This window comes from Sminthopsis crassicaudata, chromosome 4 (assembly GCF_048593235.1).
Source record: "Sminthopsis crassicaudata isolate SCR6 chromosome 4, ASM4859323v1, whole genome shotgun sequence".
Taxonomy (NCBI): Eukaryota; Metazoa; Chordata; class Mammalia; order Dasyuromorphia; family Dasyuridae; genus Sminthopsis; species Sminthopsis crassicaudata.
The window spans coordinates 105176860-105194830 of NC_133620.1; the positions used below are offsets into that span (position 1 = coordinate 105176860).

General features: G+C 42.3%; 1 protein-coding gene across 1 annotated transcript in view; it reads right to left on the reverse strand.

The window, feature by feature from the left end:
• Positions 1 to 17971, reverse strand: part of PLXNA2 (plexin A2) — a 313540-nt gene that overhangs the window by 249577 nt on the left and 45992 nt on the right. The window contains exon 3 of the mRNA XM_074309060.1: positions 13260 to 13442. Coding sequence (XP_074165161.1) covers positions 13260 to 13442 — 183 coding nt within the window. The remainder of the gene's footprint in view (positions 1 to 13259; positions 13443 to 17971) is intronic.

Sequence of the window (17971 nt, forward strand, 5' to 3'; positions counted from 1 at the left end):
GAAGACTCAAGGTGTTTCCAATATCTAGAGATTCTCCTGAGATGTTTTCACCCAGGAAAAGTGCACAATTGGTAGCCACAACCCCAGTCCAGAAAATACCTTCTCACGGGCCTCACCTTTGTGCACTGGTATTTCACAAAGGCCCAATATAAATATAGAATGTATAATTTTCACATCATTCTTGGCAAATCCCAGGTGCACCCCATTAGCAGAGTTCCAAGGATGCCATTTTATATCAAGAAAAAGACATGCCACGTCGTAGCACTTAGCTCAGGGCCCTATTAATAGCAATCCTAATTATATGGCTGCAAATTTAATTCATAGCAATGATTAGTGTCAGAATCAAAGGCATCAGGCATCAATATTGATGGAATTGCATAAGCCCCATAAACAGAGAACAAGCAAGTGGGCCCATCCCCCAACCATGGGCCCTTGTTAACTATTGCATTAATGTCTACTCCAATTTTGTTCTATCAAAATGACTCCATCTCTGAATGTCCTCCACCCCCTGCCTCACCCGGACTCTGAATGGGTATGATTGATGGACCAAAGATCCCAGGCTGGGCCTTTGAAAAGAAGCCTGGAGATGTCAAAAGATGCTCTACGGCAGGGGCCAGGCCCCACGCTTTACACAGTGGCTCTTGGCCCCAGTACGGAGGATCTTTTGTCTCCCCTTCAGAGAGCTCCCTGGGAACAATGGGGCTCAGATAAAGGGGAGTCAGCTGGGAACTGCATGTGGCAAAAGGGCTGCAACCCAGTGCATTGTGGGCTGGGCTATGGTGGGGGGAGGCAGGGGAAGAGACCCAGTGGGACAAACGGCACAACACAGCGTAATTGTCCCTGGGATTTAGGAAGCAAGTTTAGCCTCTAAGACCTCAGAAAACTTTCTCCTTGCTGCTTTCTTCCATAACTCTTTGGAGAAACTGAGGCTCAAGTGGTCACAAGACACGCTGGGAGCCAGGACTTAAGATCTAGTTCTTTCTCCAGTTCAGAAGTGAAACAAGAAACCCTAGAAGGGAGATCCTCCAACCCCTTCATTTTATAGATATCTACAGATGAAGAAATCAAAGCCCAGAGAGATGGTGAATTGTCCAGCAAGAAGTTGTCAGATTCTCCTGACCCCATCGCCAAACATCTTCTTAAACAGGTAGCCTTTTCTGATCCATCATCAGATTCAGGGCTAGGAGGTCCTAAGATAGTCCTCAGAGGAACAACTTGCCCTGGACCATAGAAGCAGTACCAAACAAACCCAGGATCAGAACCAGATTCTCTGCCTAGAAACATATTTATATTCTCTCTCTCCTCTCTCTTTCTGTCTGTCTGTCTGTCTGTCTGTCTCTCTCTCTCTCTGTCTGTCTCTCTCTCTGTGTCTCTCTCTCTTTGTCTCTGTCTCTGTCTCTGTCTCTCTCTCTGTCTCTGTCTCTGTCTCTGTCTCTGTCTCTCTCTCTCTCTCCCCATAAGTAAATGCCTTGCAATAGAATTCTAAATGCTGTGGAATCAGTGGATTGAAAATCCTAGCAGCTCAAGTCTAGTTTCTGCAGAGCAATTCGTAGACCCCAGAGAGCTGGTCAGTAATCTGTCCTTCTAAGAGCAGATGGCAAGGTCACCCACATAATCCTGACCCTGTTTGACCCAGAAAGGCCTCCTCTATTCTTCAGGGATCCTCTATGTCTTCCTGGCTTCTTCTCCTTGGCCTTCCTTTTCTCCAGAGCTGGCACCTTTCTCACAGGTGAAGAAAAAGAAGATGTGAGAACCTCTGCTAGCTTCTTGTTGTTGCTGCTGCTGTTTGCCTTCCTGGGTTAGGTGGGGACATACAGCTGGCAACATCAGTTTCTGAATTAGGAAACAAATGCTAGCAGAAAAGAATGAGGGAAGGGGGGCAGGTGAAAAAGCCCCAAACAGTTTTGGCTTCAGTCAGGGCTCCACAGGACTTTTTCTGATGCTTACAGTGAGGGTGGGGTGGGGAACAGAGGTTCAAAAAGGGTGGACTTTCAGGCCTTGACTTCCTATATCCCTAGTACCTGTTTGTACAGACTTCTACTTTTCCGTGGGGGAAGGGTGGGGTGCATGGTAAGCAGGAATAAGAGGAGTAAAGCATAAGGGAAATATAATTTATTCTGATCATCTTCCATTAGACATTTCTCAATGCTTCATTATAGATCTCTAGGTTTATGTAGTAGGGACTGCTAGAATGAGGATCCCTAGCTTTGTAAAAATATTCTTTTTAAAACTGGTAGTAATGTCTGAGATCATCTAGTCTTACACCCTAATTTTACAGGTGAAGAATCTGAGACCTTAGAGAAGAGGAGGTGATATTTCTGAGCAAGAAGTCGACACAGTGGGTAATTGAACTCGAATTTTTTTAACTACCACTATAATGAGCTTTCTGCTGAATTTTCTATGCTGACCTAAGTCTTGCAGTACAAATTTAGATACCTTTGTTAAATTAACTTTTCTGGACCTCAGTTTCTCTATCCACAACAGGAGGAGAAAAATCCCAACCCTACTTTATCTTCCAGGGAAAATGAGGAATAGAAACTGAGGGATATGAATTCCTTATAAGAAAAGTAAATGCTATGATGAAAATTCAGGTGATCTATAAAATGGATCCCCCCTTTCACAGATGAGCAAACTGAAGCCCAAAGTGGTCAGAACACTCACTCATTATTGTCAGGGTATGACATCCCATACCATGCAATATACAGGATGTTGGATTTTTGGCCAGGAAGACCTGAGTTTCAATCCTGCTTCAGATACTTCCATTTAGTCTTTCTCAGCCTCAGTTCCCTTATCTATAAAATGGGAAATCATAATAGTAACATTTACATCCCAGGGTTGTTGTGAGGATCAAATAAGAGGATATTTGTAGACCGCTTTCAAAATTTTAAAGCATTGTAGAAATGCTTGTTACTAATAGTTTAGAGATGTGATTATTGTTATTATGGGGGGATGAGGAAAAGGTCTTCCTTAGATAATTCTGCAGTGTTCCTGTAGTGAATAGAAACTTGCCTTTATCCCTGATACCCTCAGAGGGGAGTCCCTGGCTTATGCTTGCTGCTAATTGGACACGGAGGGTCTGACTCTGATGGTGATTAATGCAACTGGAGCCTGAAGTCCCACTGGGTTAGATGAATTAGGGTCAGATGGTCCAGTCTTTTAAATATCCTTTCCCATGACTCAGGCCTGGGAGGATGCCTTTTCTTCATGTTACCCCATCTCTGCATCCATGTGGCTGAGGAAGTTGCTCTGACTACATGAGCACCTTGGGGAAACTGAAACTCACTAAAGCCATCAGCCCATGAGTTGGCCACTAGGAAATTGCTCTGGGCATTACTCTGGGGAGAAGCAATTCTAGGGTTTGGGAAAAGGGCAGGAACAGGTGTTTCAGCTTAGATTCAACTCTCATATATTTCTGAACTTGATACTATGCCTAGGAGTAGTAGATCTATCTCTCCATTAGGGAAGTTGGGGGTGGTGGAGAAAAAAGCACCACTTCAGATGAATAAAGATTTGGATTCCATTTCTTTTTCCATGGTTAGCTAGTTATGTGACCCTTACCAAATCGGTTAACCTCTTTGGGACTCATTTGCCTCATGTCAATGAACCCTATTGCCCAAAGGCATGGGACTTGAGCCCATTTTCTCTCTCTTGAGGTCCCTTCTGGAATGGGAAAGGCTGAAAGGAAAGAAGTTGCTATTTTCAAGGGTAAAAGGAACTTTTCCCAGCTCCTTGAGCAGCCCTTCCAACTGGCAAGTCACCTATAGGAACCTGAAAAGGAGGCTGGGGAAGAGAGCAGATCAGTGTCACAGAGTCCCGGAGCTCAGAGCTGGAAGGAGCCTTCAGTCAAATAGTTCAACTGAGGTCTGAATAAGAACCCTTGATAAGTGACTATTAGTCTCAATTTAGAGAACCCCAATGAGAACCTCCACTTCCTAAGGCTGTCCTGGATCTGAAGGATATGTGAGAGTTTTAGACAACTCAAATTGTTACCAAGGTTTTTTGTTTGTTTGTTTGTTTTGCTGAGGCAATGGGGTTAAGTAACTTGCCCCAGGTCACACAGCTGGGAAGTGTTAAGTGTCTGAGACAAATTTGAACTCAGGTCCTCCTGACTTCAGGGTTAGTGCTCTATTCACTGCACCATCTAGCTTCCCCAATAAATCCAAGTTTTTCTTGTAGTAGTGAGCTAAAATCTAACTTGTTCTAATTTCCAATGAGCCAATGTGCATTTATTAAGCACCTTCTATGTGCCAGGCACTGAACTAAGTCCTAGGAATGCAAAAGGAGGCAAAAAATTTGTCTCTGCTTCTAAGAACTCATAAGCTAATGGAGGAGACAATAAACGAACAACTATGTACAAACAAGCTAATTACGGGATAAATGGAACAAAATCAGCAAAGGACACTACATTTTGTTTTGCCCTCTGAGGCCAAACAGTTAGAAAAACTCAATGAGCCAAAAACAGGCAGCCCTAAAGTCTAACTTTTCTCTGGGATTTTTTGGGTTGCTAAGAATAGACAATAAATAGATGGTCTGGTTCCTCATTCTTGGGACTTAGAGGAGAGCTGAGTCTGAAAGAGTCTCTCACAAGAATTGTAAAAAATGAAAATGGGAGAAGTTGCAGCCAATGGGCTATGATGAAACCAGTCCTGGACTTGAGTCAGAATTGCTGAGGGACCTCAGTTTCCTCATTTGTAAAATGAGGATAATTTGCATCACCCACCTTATAACATTGTGATGAAAATCAAACAACATTATGAACATTAGAGAGCTCTGTAAGCCTTAAAAGCACTAGGTAAATAGACATTTTTTCCCTTGAATTTACCCTATGTGACTTCATTGGGGCAGGTACTTCCCAGGGAGGAAGAGTCTATGTAGATCCATCCCTACTCTTAGGGAGTTGCCCAGATTCAGGAAGGGCTCGGGGAAGATCCGGGGAGAACTAGCTCTGCAACTCAGCACTGTCCCGCAAACCTCTCCAGGACACAGCCAGACTGGGGATAGGAAGGGGTAGGGCTTTGGGTTTCCTTCTCCCCGCGGAGGATCACATAACTAGCAGTTCCTAAAGCAGAACTAGAGTTCAAGTCCTCTGTCAGAAATCCATCCGCCGTGTCACTATTATTAGTGATGATAATGATAAACCCATCATTATGAAACTATCAAGAGGTAGGACTATATAATGGAAAGATTAATGGGCCTGGAGTCTGGGGTTGCTGAGGGGAGTACTGGCTTTGCATTTTAAGCTCTGTAGTCTTGGACAAGTCATTCTTCTCCAGGACTAGTTTCTTTACCTCTGAGGGAGGGGTGGGGCCGGGATAATACCCAAGGCCCTTTCAGCTCCCAAGCCCATCATCCTGGGCTGCACGGGACACCTCGCCAAGCCAGGAGGAGATGCTCGGAGCTGAGTAAACCCAGGCATCCCGTCTCTACACCTGTTAGGGTTGTGTGGAGGCTGGTGGGGGGCCACGGTAAGGAGGTCCCACTCCTCTGCTGACCAAGCTCAGCCTTCACTCGCTCTCAGAAGCCCAGCTCTTTAGACCCAAGAGGCCTATAAACGAACAAAACAAACAGCAAGATTGCTGGCAGGAACCTGGGCAGGCAGCCAAACTCATTACCAGGGATGCAGCGATGTGCTCCCGGTGTCTCTAGCCCACTCCCTCTTGGCTGCGGGCTTGGGTAGGAGTGGGGGGTATAAGGGGGCTTGAAGGGGAGGCCTAGATGGCTGCCTTGCTCTCCGCAGTGTGGCGGGGTGTTCCGGAGAAGTCTGGGGGAGCCGTGCCGGGACACGCCGTTAATTCCAGCTCACAGAAGCTGACCCGGAGCCTTCACTATTTACAGAATCAAGAGTTCACACCAAGAGAGGAATGAATCATTTCCACAGAGGGGGAATGAGTCGCTATTGTTTGGGCTGGCTGGCTGAGAAGATGGCATGTTTCTCAGCTCTTTATCCAACTCAGCCTTCCTTCCGGCTCAGCAGCCACTCCCTTACCTCATGATGGAGCCAAGCAGCAGGTTGGAAATTTGTCTATGTGCCCAACAGTGGTGAGTGGGAAGAGGGACAAATAAGCACTTATTCATCTCCTACTATGTGCTAAGTGCTTTAGGGGAAGGTAGGGGTTATTTCACCCCCATTTTACAGATGAGGAAACTGAGGTAGACAGAGATGAATAGGGAAGGAAAGGAATGACATTATCCTTTGCCTCTTTTTGCACTGCCAGGACTTAGCATAGTGCGTGATACATTATAGATGCTTTTTACATGTTTACTGATTTATTGATAAATATGTTATTCTGCCATGGGTGCCCCATGTGATCTTAGGCCAGTCACAAAACCTTTCTGGGTCTCAGTTTTCCAAATCTGAGAAATGGACAATAACAGCACTAAATTGATATAAGAGGCAGCTTGAACATAGGGTAGTCAAAGGTAGCCTGAGCAGTGAGTCTGGGACCTGGGAGAGTTAATACTCTCTGCTTAAGTGGGAGATTGAAGGCAACACATAAACTGAAAATTCACATTTTCTGGAGCTTTATTCAATAAATTGTTTGTGAGATTATAAAGAGGAGAATAATAGCATTGTGACATCAGTCCTTCCTGTGAGCCAGGGACCGGAGACCTTGTGTTGGGTTGTTCCTTGGGGAAAGGCAGAAAGAATTTTCCTCAGGAATTTCACAGGCATCTCGGTCATGGTTAGCTAATGGGAAAGGGGATGTTGCCAAGAGTCTAGTGGCTCCCCTTATGTGCTTTCAAAGGGCAAAGCTTGTGACTGTACAAAGATGCCCCAGGGGACCTTCGGATGGTTAGTCACAACACAGAATCCTACAAACAAAGGCGCTGGGAGGGTGGAGGTTCCAGAGCAGAAATCGACCTCAGAGGCCATCTGGTTGAATCCCCACATTTTATGGATAAGGAAAATCAAGCCCTCTATTGCCAAGGGTCATACTATGGCAGGATTTGAACCCAGTTACCTCCGACTCTGGAGGAAGATCCCAGTGTTCCTTCTGTTATATCCATCCAGAAGTCAGCATCTCATCCCCATGTCATTAACTCTAACCCAAGTGGGCCAAGGAGACGTTTCCATTTGTAAGACTTTTTTAACCACGTACCCAATCTCTATAAAAACCCAGATTATAAAAAGACCTTTTTTCTGTTTTCAAAATTTCATCAATGACATTAAAATTTTTTTTCTTTCTGCATGTCTCTATCTTGCCTACCAGTACTCACATCTATGTTGGAATCACTAATGCTATTCTTTGCAAAGAAGCCTTACTAATAGGAAATAGTAGTATTTGATGGGGGGCGTGCAGATGGCACAGGGGATAGAACACCAGGTCAGAAGTCTGGAAGACTCGAGTTTAAATCTGGCCTCAGACATTTATAAACTGACTCTGGCAAGTCACTTCACTGTGTTTACCTCAGTTTCCCCCTCTATAAAATTAGCTATAAAATGGTAACCCACTCCAGTAGAGGAAGAGAGGAAGAAGAAAAAGGAGAAGAAGGGGGGGGGGAAAGAAAGAAAGAAAAGAAGGAAGAAGGAGAAGGAGAAAGAGAAGGGGAAGGAGGAAAAGTAGTTAAAATGTATAAAACACTTCTAAGTATATATGTTATCACATTTGATCCTATTAGGGAGGCATGTGCTATTCTTATCTTTACAGATGAAGAAACTGAGGCAATAGGGATTAAATGACTTTCCTAGAGTCACCTAGATAATAAACATTTGAGGAGGGATTTGAACTTTGAACTTGCATCTTTATGATTCAAAATCTAGCACTCTATCTCTACACACCATTTAGGTAACCTCCCTAAGGTCAAATAGTTCCCAATCAGGTGATTGTGAGAGATAAAAATCAAAGCCAGGCCTCCATAGGGTATCACCCCAACTCCCATACATTCTGCTTCTCTAAAAATTCTCCCACATATTCCCAGGGTCAGAGATCCAGTTAGAAGTGGAGGGACCTCAGAAGCCTTTAGTTCCTCCTTTAACTTTCCTCTGACCAGCCAAATCAGACTCAGAGACTTATCAGAATGTGTCTAAGTACACACAGGTAATAAAGACAAAGAGGCAGGATCCAGGTTCTCTGATTCCAAATATCCAACTCAGTCTTCACAGAGTATGAACCTTTAGACCAGAGGTTGACCCAATCTGCCACAAAGCCACAAAAATCTCCCAGGAGCCTTAACCAGATGAAAATGTAATTGAGAAGTGTTTAACAGAATAAATAAAAACCCAATACAACATAAATAATGTTAATGTGTGGTTCTCCAGAGTCAATATGTGGTCATTTGGAATTGTGTTTCCATTTCACCTAATTGCTTTATGCCAGGGGACCAGTGAGGTGCAATAAAGGTAATCATGGAATTCCAATTCTAGCCCTGACTCTCATTAGGTCTATGAGCTTGGGCAAGTCATTTGACCTCAATAAATCTCAGTTTCCTCATGTATAAAATGAGAGGGTTGGTCTAGATGGCTTCTAGGTTCTTTACCAGCTCCACCTATACCTAAATCTATATAAATACATATATATATTTATATATACACACACACACACACACACACACACATATATATATAGATAGATTTTATATATATATAGATTTTATATATATATAGATTTTATTTATATATATATATATATATATATGTGTGTGTGTGTGTGTGTGTGTGTGTGTGTGTGTGTGTGTGTGTGTGTGTATAATTTTTTTGCAGAAAATAACCCTTGGAGATTTATTAAAGTTTATTTTCTCTGTAGATGGCCTCTAGGTCTACACACACATCCTTGGAGATTTAGAAAAGTTTATTCTATATTCCTTGCAAGAAGTAGAAGCCTCTTGAAGGCTGGAATCATTTCGCTTTTTGTCTTTATCCCAAGTCCCTCTGAAATATAGCAGGTGTTTGACGAATGCTGAATAAAGGAATGAATTGAACTGAAGAACAAATGGCCACCTGTTGGGGATTTGGAGAGGAAGATCTTCCTAGGGGGATGATGATGTCAGAGGACCCTTCTGGGATGTCACACCGTGAAGCTCATGCTCTCAAACTCCTGCAGCAGCTACTTTTCCAAGTGCTTTTTGGTACTCAGAGCAGAGTGGGATGATGCTTCCCGTCCCCTTGCCCTGACTTGGTCACCCCATAGAGATGGCCTATTTCTATGGGTCAGGGGTGGAGGGGCTGACAGCTGCATGGCCCAGTAAGGGAAGAAATGAGGGCTAACACCTTCTGCTCTCCTCCCCCACCCCCGTCTATTTTCTTCTTTATTTTCCTTTCCATGTTGAAAGAGTTGTGGGGCCGGGACCAGAGAAGCATTTCCTGGGGACATTCCAGAGCTTCCTGAAAGGCTGCTTCATTGGAGGGATGAGGTGGGAGTAGGAGTGGGGGCGGTTACTGGGGAGGGAAAGGAATGAGGTTGGGGTTTCAGAGCCCTGAAGCTCCCTGGAAGGTAGATGTGGAAACAGGGGCCAGTCGGGCCCAAGAGGTGAGTGACATACTCAGAAACAGCCGGCCTTGCCGAGGGCAGCCAGCTTACGTGTCTGAAAGTGCCTCCCAGGCTGCGGTTTCCTCTGCCCCACCCTTGAACCCTCTGACTTGCCTGTACATATTGGGGCCATATTTTCTACAGAGTCAGCTAAACATGTCCAAGAAGAGCACTAGTTTGGAAAGATGCCTTAAAAGAAAGAACTTTGTGTTCCAAAAAAGCAAACAGATAGCGGGCAGCTTAGGACCATGGTGGCCAAATTCTTCTACTCTGGATTAATCTACTGATGCATTTAGATCTAGCACTGGAAAGGACTTTAGAGTCCAGTCTCCTTATTTTAGAGATGAGGAAACAAGCCCAGGAAAGGAAAGTGACTGGTCCACAATCATCCAAGTTAGCTGGGTCTCAAATTCAAGTCCATTTTCAGGACTCTCTTCACTGCACCCTGAGCTTCCTTTTTCTTCAACTCAAAGGGACATCAGGGAACTGCACACATAGCAGGAAACACACTGACAGCTTAGTCGATTATACACTATTATATGTCCCAGAATGGTATACCAATTGGTCCCACCCATTGACCTTAGTAGAAAAAGCACCAGGTGGGGGGTTAGGACACTTGGTTCGAGTCTTGCTTGTATGACTTGTATGACAGATCACTTCACTTTGCAGAACCTCAGTTTCCTCATTTGCAAGATGAATAGATTGGAGTAAATCAGGGGTTCTTAACCCATGAAAGTTCTTATTTTTAATTTTGATAACTGTATTTCAATATGATTGTTTCCTTTGTAATATGATACATTTAAAAACATTATTCTGAGAAGGGGTCCATAGGTTTCATCAGACTGCCAAAGGGTCCATTGCATAGAACAGGATAAGATCCCCTGAGAGAGATGATCCAGGCTTCTATGGTTCTATGATTCTTTGAAGTCTTTCCCCTGGAAAGAAGGCTGCTCTGTGCTAGGAAAACAGCTTTAGCTATCAGATTCACGAGAAGAAAGCAGGAGTCATTTTCCATGCATATCTAAAAGAACACAAGGCCCAGTTTGGGGAGGGCCAGCACCTGGACTGGACAGAGAAAGGGTTAAAAAGAGTTCTCTGGTGACATGGGAACTGGACAAGATCGAGAGCAATCATTGCCTTCATGCCAGACTCCTATCTGTTTTCTCACTTCTTCCTGGCAGCTTGACTGGGATTCTGCTAGAGGCTCCCGCCTGCCTGCCTTCCCTCTCTTGGTTCCTCCCCCCTCCCACCCACCTTCCCAAATCCTTTCCCTTCTAAGGCCCTCAACTGAGACATGAGGAGGTCAGCCTGGAAGAGGGAGATGCAGGAAGGTCTCCACTGAGGCTGTCAGTGGCAGGTGGTGGGGAGGGGTCTGGAGGAGGGAGGATTAAGTGGGAACTAGAAAGAATGCTGCTCCTATAATCCCACATAATGAATGAGACTGTGCTCCTGCTCCCAGCCCTAAATGCTCGACAAGCAGGTACAAGCTGTTGGCTTTAGCCCGCCTCAAGAGTGGCCCCCTTGGCTGCCAGAGTCAGGCAGCCTGAACCCTCCAGCTGGTGATGTCGTGGCCAGGGAAAGCTGCTCACCAGACTGTAGGCTACCCAAGCTCCCAGGGCAGGCTGAGGGTTCGTCCAGCTGGTGAAGGAAAAGTGGGAACTCCAGGCTGCATAGTCATGTACCCTGGCTTATGCTGTACCCACAACCACACCCTGACCTTGGCGGGTTAGAGATTGTTATTATGAGTTTTAGTAATAATAATAACAAGGATAATAGTAATGATGATAGATGAGAAAATGAGATGATAATAATTGATTTACTTTTCTTCATAGGATAATTATCTAGAGCTAGAAGGGACTTTAGGAAATATCTAATCCAACTTCTTTTTATTATTGAGGAGACTGAGAGCTAAGAAAGCTGTATCCTGTCCAAATTCAAATAACTAGGGAGTAAAAGAAGTGAGATTTAACAACACTCTGCATGACAAATTGCACCACTCTCCATATCCCATTTTCATCCTACATTTTCCAACCTCCAAACCTTTTCTCCTGCTGTCTCCTCTGCCTGGAATACACCCACAACTTCTATTTCTCCTTAGGATGAAGTTTCTCCCACCCTTCAAGGTTAATTCAAATGATATCTCCTCCCTTAAATGTTTCTTCTCTGACCTCTCTCACCTTCCCTTCCCTAAAGAGAAAGCCATCTATCTCTTCTACAAGTTTCTTTTAACACTTTACCTGAACCCCATCTTTGCCCTTATCACAGTTACTCATTTATCTGTCCTTCCCTCAAGCATCTCATCAAACTGTATGCTCACTGAGGGTAGTGATTTTGTGTTCTTAATCCTGTTAATCTCTAGTTTCTAGTATCACAGTTATTTATTTATCTGCCCTTCCAAGTATCTCATCAAATTGTATGCTCACTGAGGGTAGTGATTGTGTGTTCTTGATTCTGTTAATCTCTAGTTTCTAGTATCATAGTTATTTACTAATCTGTCCATCCCTTCAGCACTCCATCAAACTGTATGGTCACTAAGGATAGGGACTGTGTTTTCTTGATCTTATTAATTTCTAGTATTTAATATCTGGGACCTTAAGAAATGTTTGTGGAATTGAATCAGATTTATATAATGCAAAAGATTTACAAAGCACTTCCTCACAATAACTTGTGGTGGTATAATTGGTGATGATAATGACTACTAACATTATACATGGCCTTAAAAGTTTACAAACTTTACACACATTACCTAATTTTATTCTCATGATGACTCTGCAAATTAAAGTTATTATTATTCTAGTTTACAGTTGAGGAAATTGAGACTCAGTGAGGTGATGTGGCTGTCTATGGCATGTTGATTTGAGCTTTGTTGATTCCTACCCCTCCACTCTTTTAAAAGCCCTATCCAGTCCAAATTAGTTTCTGTGCATCCATGCAAGCACTCAACCCTCCTTGCCAAAAACAAACCAAAACCAAAACTAAACAAACATCTTATGCTTAATAAATTTAGTATTCTATTATTTAGACCAGTTAGAGGTAAGGGGTCGTGGTCATGACCAGATTACACAAAAATTGTTCCTATTTGGCGTTCATTTCTGTTTGATTTTAGTCTCCCAATTTATAAGAATTTTTGAAAGAACGTTTGTAGTTTAGGGAAGGAATAAAATGAGTTTTCTTTCCTTCTATTCCCACAACCTGATGGTTTGTTCAGCATTTTTGTCAAAGATTTGACTGAAGGTATAGATTGCATGCTTATTCAATTTGTGGATGCCATGAAGTCGGAACAGATCACTAATATATTGTATGACACAATCAAGATTGTTTTCAATGTCTCAACAAGTTGGAATAGTGAACTAACAAGATAATGGCAGACAGGTGTGGGACATTGCATATTATAGATTTTTTTTGTTGTTGATGCATTTTGCTGAGTTTTTTCACTTCTTTTAAAAAATTCTTTGTTATAAGAGATTGCTCTCTGGGATGGGGGAGGGAAAGGAATTCAAGGGAGAAAATTTAGATGATGTAAAATAAAAGCTATTGATAAAAATATAATTAAAATAAGAACAAGATAATGACAAGAGGAAGTAGGGGGTGGAGGCATACTAGTTGGTAGAGGAAGCCAGCCCAAGGTTTAAAAAAGCTCTGGATAATCCACAGATTGTATCCTCTCCTCCCCCAACCCCCTGAAATGTCTATAGTTAGATCCATTCATATTACTCTCTTTCAGAAAATCCTGCTGCCAGTGTCTTGTGCCAAATCCCACCATGACACCTGAATAGCATTACAAAAGCCTACCTTCTTCAGCTTGCCACTCTTGGTGCCCACGAAGACCACACTGTAGCCATTGTAGACATACGAGGCTACTGATGTCATTCGATCCCTGCTGGTGGTGAAGAGGGTGAGCCCTTCCACAGGAGTAGAGCCCCCCAAAGGCTGGTTGATGTCCAGGCCACAGAAGTTGTCATCTATGGGGACCGGCTGGAAAAGAAGGAAAGAACAATCATAAGTAAACATGAGGACAGAAAATCGTCATTTTCCTCAAGCCTGAGATGCTGGACTTACTCAGAGTTACTATTATTGGCCAGTGGAGCCCCATGGAGACAGACTGTCCATCCTCCATTATCTGAAAATGATAGGTGCTTATAACATTTTTTTGATAGACTGAAAAAATTAAGAAGTATTCATTAATCCACAGAGAGATTTCACAGGCCCCTTAGATAGTCTTCTGAAAGGTACCCAAGAAGTGATTTCCTAGATGAAAGGGCTAGTCCACATGCTTTCAGAGATTCTTTTCAGCTTTAAATCTATGTTCTTATGAATAAAATTCTCTCCCTTTCATTCAACTTTATCACTAAGTCACTTTGGGGGAGAGAATTAGTGGCTATTATAAAATTGAAATACTAGCTTAGATTCTTCTATGGTCTAAATTCACGATGATCTGGGTTCTTTTTAGATCCCATATGAAATACCACCTCCTTCAATAACAGTCTTTTTCCCGAGACCTCATATATCAACCAAAGGATAAATCAGTGAACAAAAATCTTTGCTTTGTAACTCTCCTATGCAATTATTACATATTATTGTGTCTTAGGTGCATCCATTTTGCTGTTATCATTTTACTAGACTGCAAACCTGTTGAAGACAGGATCTTTACCTTATCTAAATTTTGTATTTGCCCCAGGATTTAGCATAATGCTATACACATAGTAGGTGCTTCATTGAAAAAAAATGTTGTATTGTATAATATCAGGGGCCTCCTATGGGTTCTAAGTCCAGTGATTCTCTCCCTTCTTCCCCCTACCTCTGTCACTGGAATTCTTCTGTCATCAGGAAGTGTTAGTATGTGGTCTCCCTGTCTTTAAAGGACAGAGAACTTTTTCTTCCCTGACTTCTATATCCTTACACATGCAGTCAAGCAACAAGTATTTAACACTTACTATGTATTAGCCATTGTGCCAAATTCTAGGGACAAAGAAAGGTAAAAACAAACAAAAAAAACCCCAAACAGCTCCTGCCTTAGAGTTTACATTCTAATGGAGAAAATATGTAAATAACTAGGTATGTACAGAATTTATATAGTCTATGTGGAAGGAAATCTTAGGGAAGAAAGCATTAGCATGTGTGTGTGTTGGGGGGAGGGGACAGGGATGGTTTCCTGAAGGTGAGATTTGAGTTGAATCTCGTAGGAAAATAGTCAGTGAGGAGGCAGGTTCATCAGGACAATTCCAGGTATAAGGGAGAGTCAGTGTGAGGGCACAGAGACAGGAGATGGAGTCTTGTCTTCAAAGAGCAGCCAGAAGGCCAGTATCACTGAATCATAGAATGTAATAAGACTGGAAAGGTAAGAAGGGATCTTGTTATTAAATTTAAATGCCAAACAAAGGAGTTTATATTTGATCCTTGAGGCAGTAAGGGGTCACTGGAATTTATTGAGTGAATGGAGGAATGAAATGCTCATAGCAATTCATTAGAAAAAAATCACTTTGACAGCTGAATAGAAGATGCCCTAGGTCAGAGGTGCTAGCAAAACTTCAAGTTCAGTCTGAACTAGATTATAATTGTGAATTATTCAGCAAAATACACAAAAAAATATAATACAATATGCATGATGTTAATTTGTGGTTTTCTTATATGTGGTTGTCAATATGTGCCCCACAGAGATCCCTTTCTACATGAGTTTGATTCCACTAGATTAGAGTGAGGAGAGATTTGAGGGAAACCAGTTAGAAGACTATTGTAATGTTTATATGATGCTCTAGTATAGAAGAATTCTTGGGTCATCTAGGGGGCATAAAGTGGCAGGTCTAAAGTCTGGAAGATCTGACTTAAAATCTGGCCTCAGATACTTCCTAGTTGTGTAATTCTGAACACGTCATTTAGTGTCAGTCTGTCTCGGTTTCCTCATCTGTAAAATGGGGATAGTAATAGCATCTACCTCCCAGGATTGTTGTGAGAATCAAAATAAGATAATAATTTTAAAGCCCTTAGTATAGTGTACTAACACATAAATGTTAGCTATTATTGTATTGAGGCTTTTTAAGGGCAGAGGATTACAACATTAGGGTGAAAGGTCATGTATTTCTATCCAGATGATCTTGATAGCAAGTAAAACTCTTCCAAGGGATCCCCAATCTCTAATTCATTCTGAGTTCAACAGAAGAGTAGACTGACCACATACCAACACTTCCGGATGACAAGAAACTTCCAGTGACAGAAATAGGGGGAAGAAGGGAGAGAATCACTGGATTTAGAACTCATAGGAGGCCCCTGATGTTATACAGTGCAACTTTTTTTTCCCAATAAAGCACCTACTATGTGTATAGCATTATGCAAAATCCTGGGGCAGATACAAAATTTAGACAAGGTGAGGTCCCTGTCTTCAACCAGCTTGCATTCTAGTAGAATGATAACAGCAAAATGAATACTCATTCATTTATTAACATTTATAACATTAACATAAATTAACATTTATAAGACACAACAGTATGTAATAACTGCATTGGAGAGTTACAAAGGAAAGATTTTTGTTGACTGGACTTGGCTCTGTCACCAAGTAGTGGAGTAAACTTGGTCGAGTAAATTCAAATTTGGTATTTAGAGAGCACCTATTATTCTGTGCAAGGCACTACTCATCTCTTTGAACCTCAGCAATCTGGTTCAAATCCTGTCTCTGACACTTAATGTGTGATCTTATGGAGTCATCTAACTTCCCTAGGTCTCAGCCTCCTTATGTGTAAAATGAGAGGTTGGAATCATTTTCTGGGACTTCTGGAAGCTCTATCGTTATGTCTTCATTTATAAAATGAAGACATCTGACTAACTAGATACTGGCTCATATTTATGTACCATTTGAATTTAACAAAGTTCTTTCTCCACAACAATCCAGTGAAAAAGATAGTACAAGTACTTCCTTCCATAAATAAGGAAACTGAGCTCAGAGAAAGGTTAAATGACTTGCCCAGGAATACCCAGCATCTATGAATTGGAGGTAGGACTTGAACTCTGGTCCTTGTTTGATTTTATTCTACCAAACTGCCACAAGACGATGGGTTTTTAACTTGGGGTCCATTAACTTATTTTGAAAAAAATTTGATAACTGGATTTTACTATAACAGGGTTTCTTTGTAATCCTATTATTTATTTGATGCATTCATAGGTTTCACCAGACTGACAGAGGATCCAGGACAGAGTTAAGAATTCTGGCTCTAGATGATCTTTCCAACTCTAAAATGTTCCGATTCCATGATTCAATCTGCTAGACTGCAAGCTTTTTGAAGGAAGAGGTTGTACCATTTATGTCTATACTCCATCTAACACATCCCTTTTCCCAATTCCTACTGTGAAGTAATAAGCATAGGGCAGGAGCTCTATAAGCTATAATAGCTACTCATTTGGTACTTGATGGCTGATCACTGCTAAGTTCTCGTTGGAGAAAGGCATTAGACTGTGGGCCAGAGAAAAAGCACTTAATTCTCCCTTTGAGGCTCCTTCCTGGTACGGAAATGAGTCTTATCCAAATTGAGGGGGAAGGAAATGACTATTGTGGGAAGCATAGAAAGCACTAGAGGAACCTCCGCCCCCCGCAGACATCCTACCCTCAGCAGGGAAGAGTTATCTTTTGAACCCTGTGAAGCAGCTTGGGGTGTGTAGTGGAAGAAGCCTGGGTGTGAGATCAGAAGGTTGGGGACAGTATCCTGGATCTACCATTTAACTTCTCAGGTGACCACAGCCTTCACCTTCTTCATACAGGGCTAGTGTAATGGTCAACTGAGATTATGTACTCAAAGCACTTTGAAAACCAGAACACATTGTAGAAATGTCACTTTTATTATTACTACTGCTTCTGCTATTGGGTCTATGATCTCCTGTCTTTAATGACACAATTAGCTGGTGCACTGGACAGAGTACTGGTCCTGGAGTCAAAAAGACCTGAATTCAAATCTTGCCTTGGATTCTTATTAACTGTGTGGTCCTAGATAAGTTTCTTCTTTGTTACACACACCCCTCTCCATCTCCCTTCTTCTGGTCTGTGGGAGGCAATGTGGTTGGATCTAAACTTCCTAATCGAAATCAGTTCCTCCCTTGATTTCCTTTACTGACACTGGGGCTGGACACCAGAAGACATAAAAGCCATATTTCATTCAGTGAACATTTATTAAGTACTTACTATATGCAAAACACTGTGCTGGGTGCTGGGAATACAAATGCCTATGGTCTTACAAACCTGTCTATTCTCTTTCTACATAGGCTCCTTTATTCATTATATCATCCCTTCTCACTGAGACGACTTCAATTCTGTTTTGAGTCTGTCGCTGCTCCAATCCAGCCTTCAGACAGATGCCTGAGTAATACTAATGTACCTCTTGAATCACACTGCTCCCCAATTCAAAAATCTTTAGCTGTTCTCCATTGTCTGTTGAATAAAGTATAAACTCCTGATTCTGGCTTTCAAGATTCTTCACCATCTGGCTTCTACCCATCTCTCATAATACTCTCCCTCCTACGGC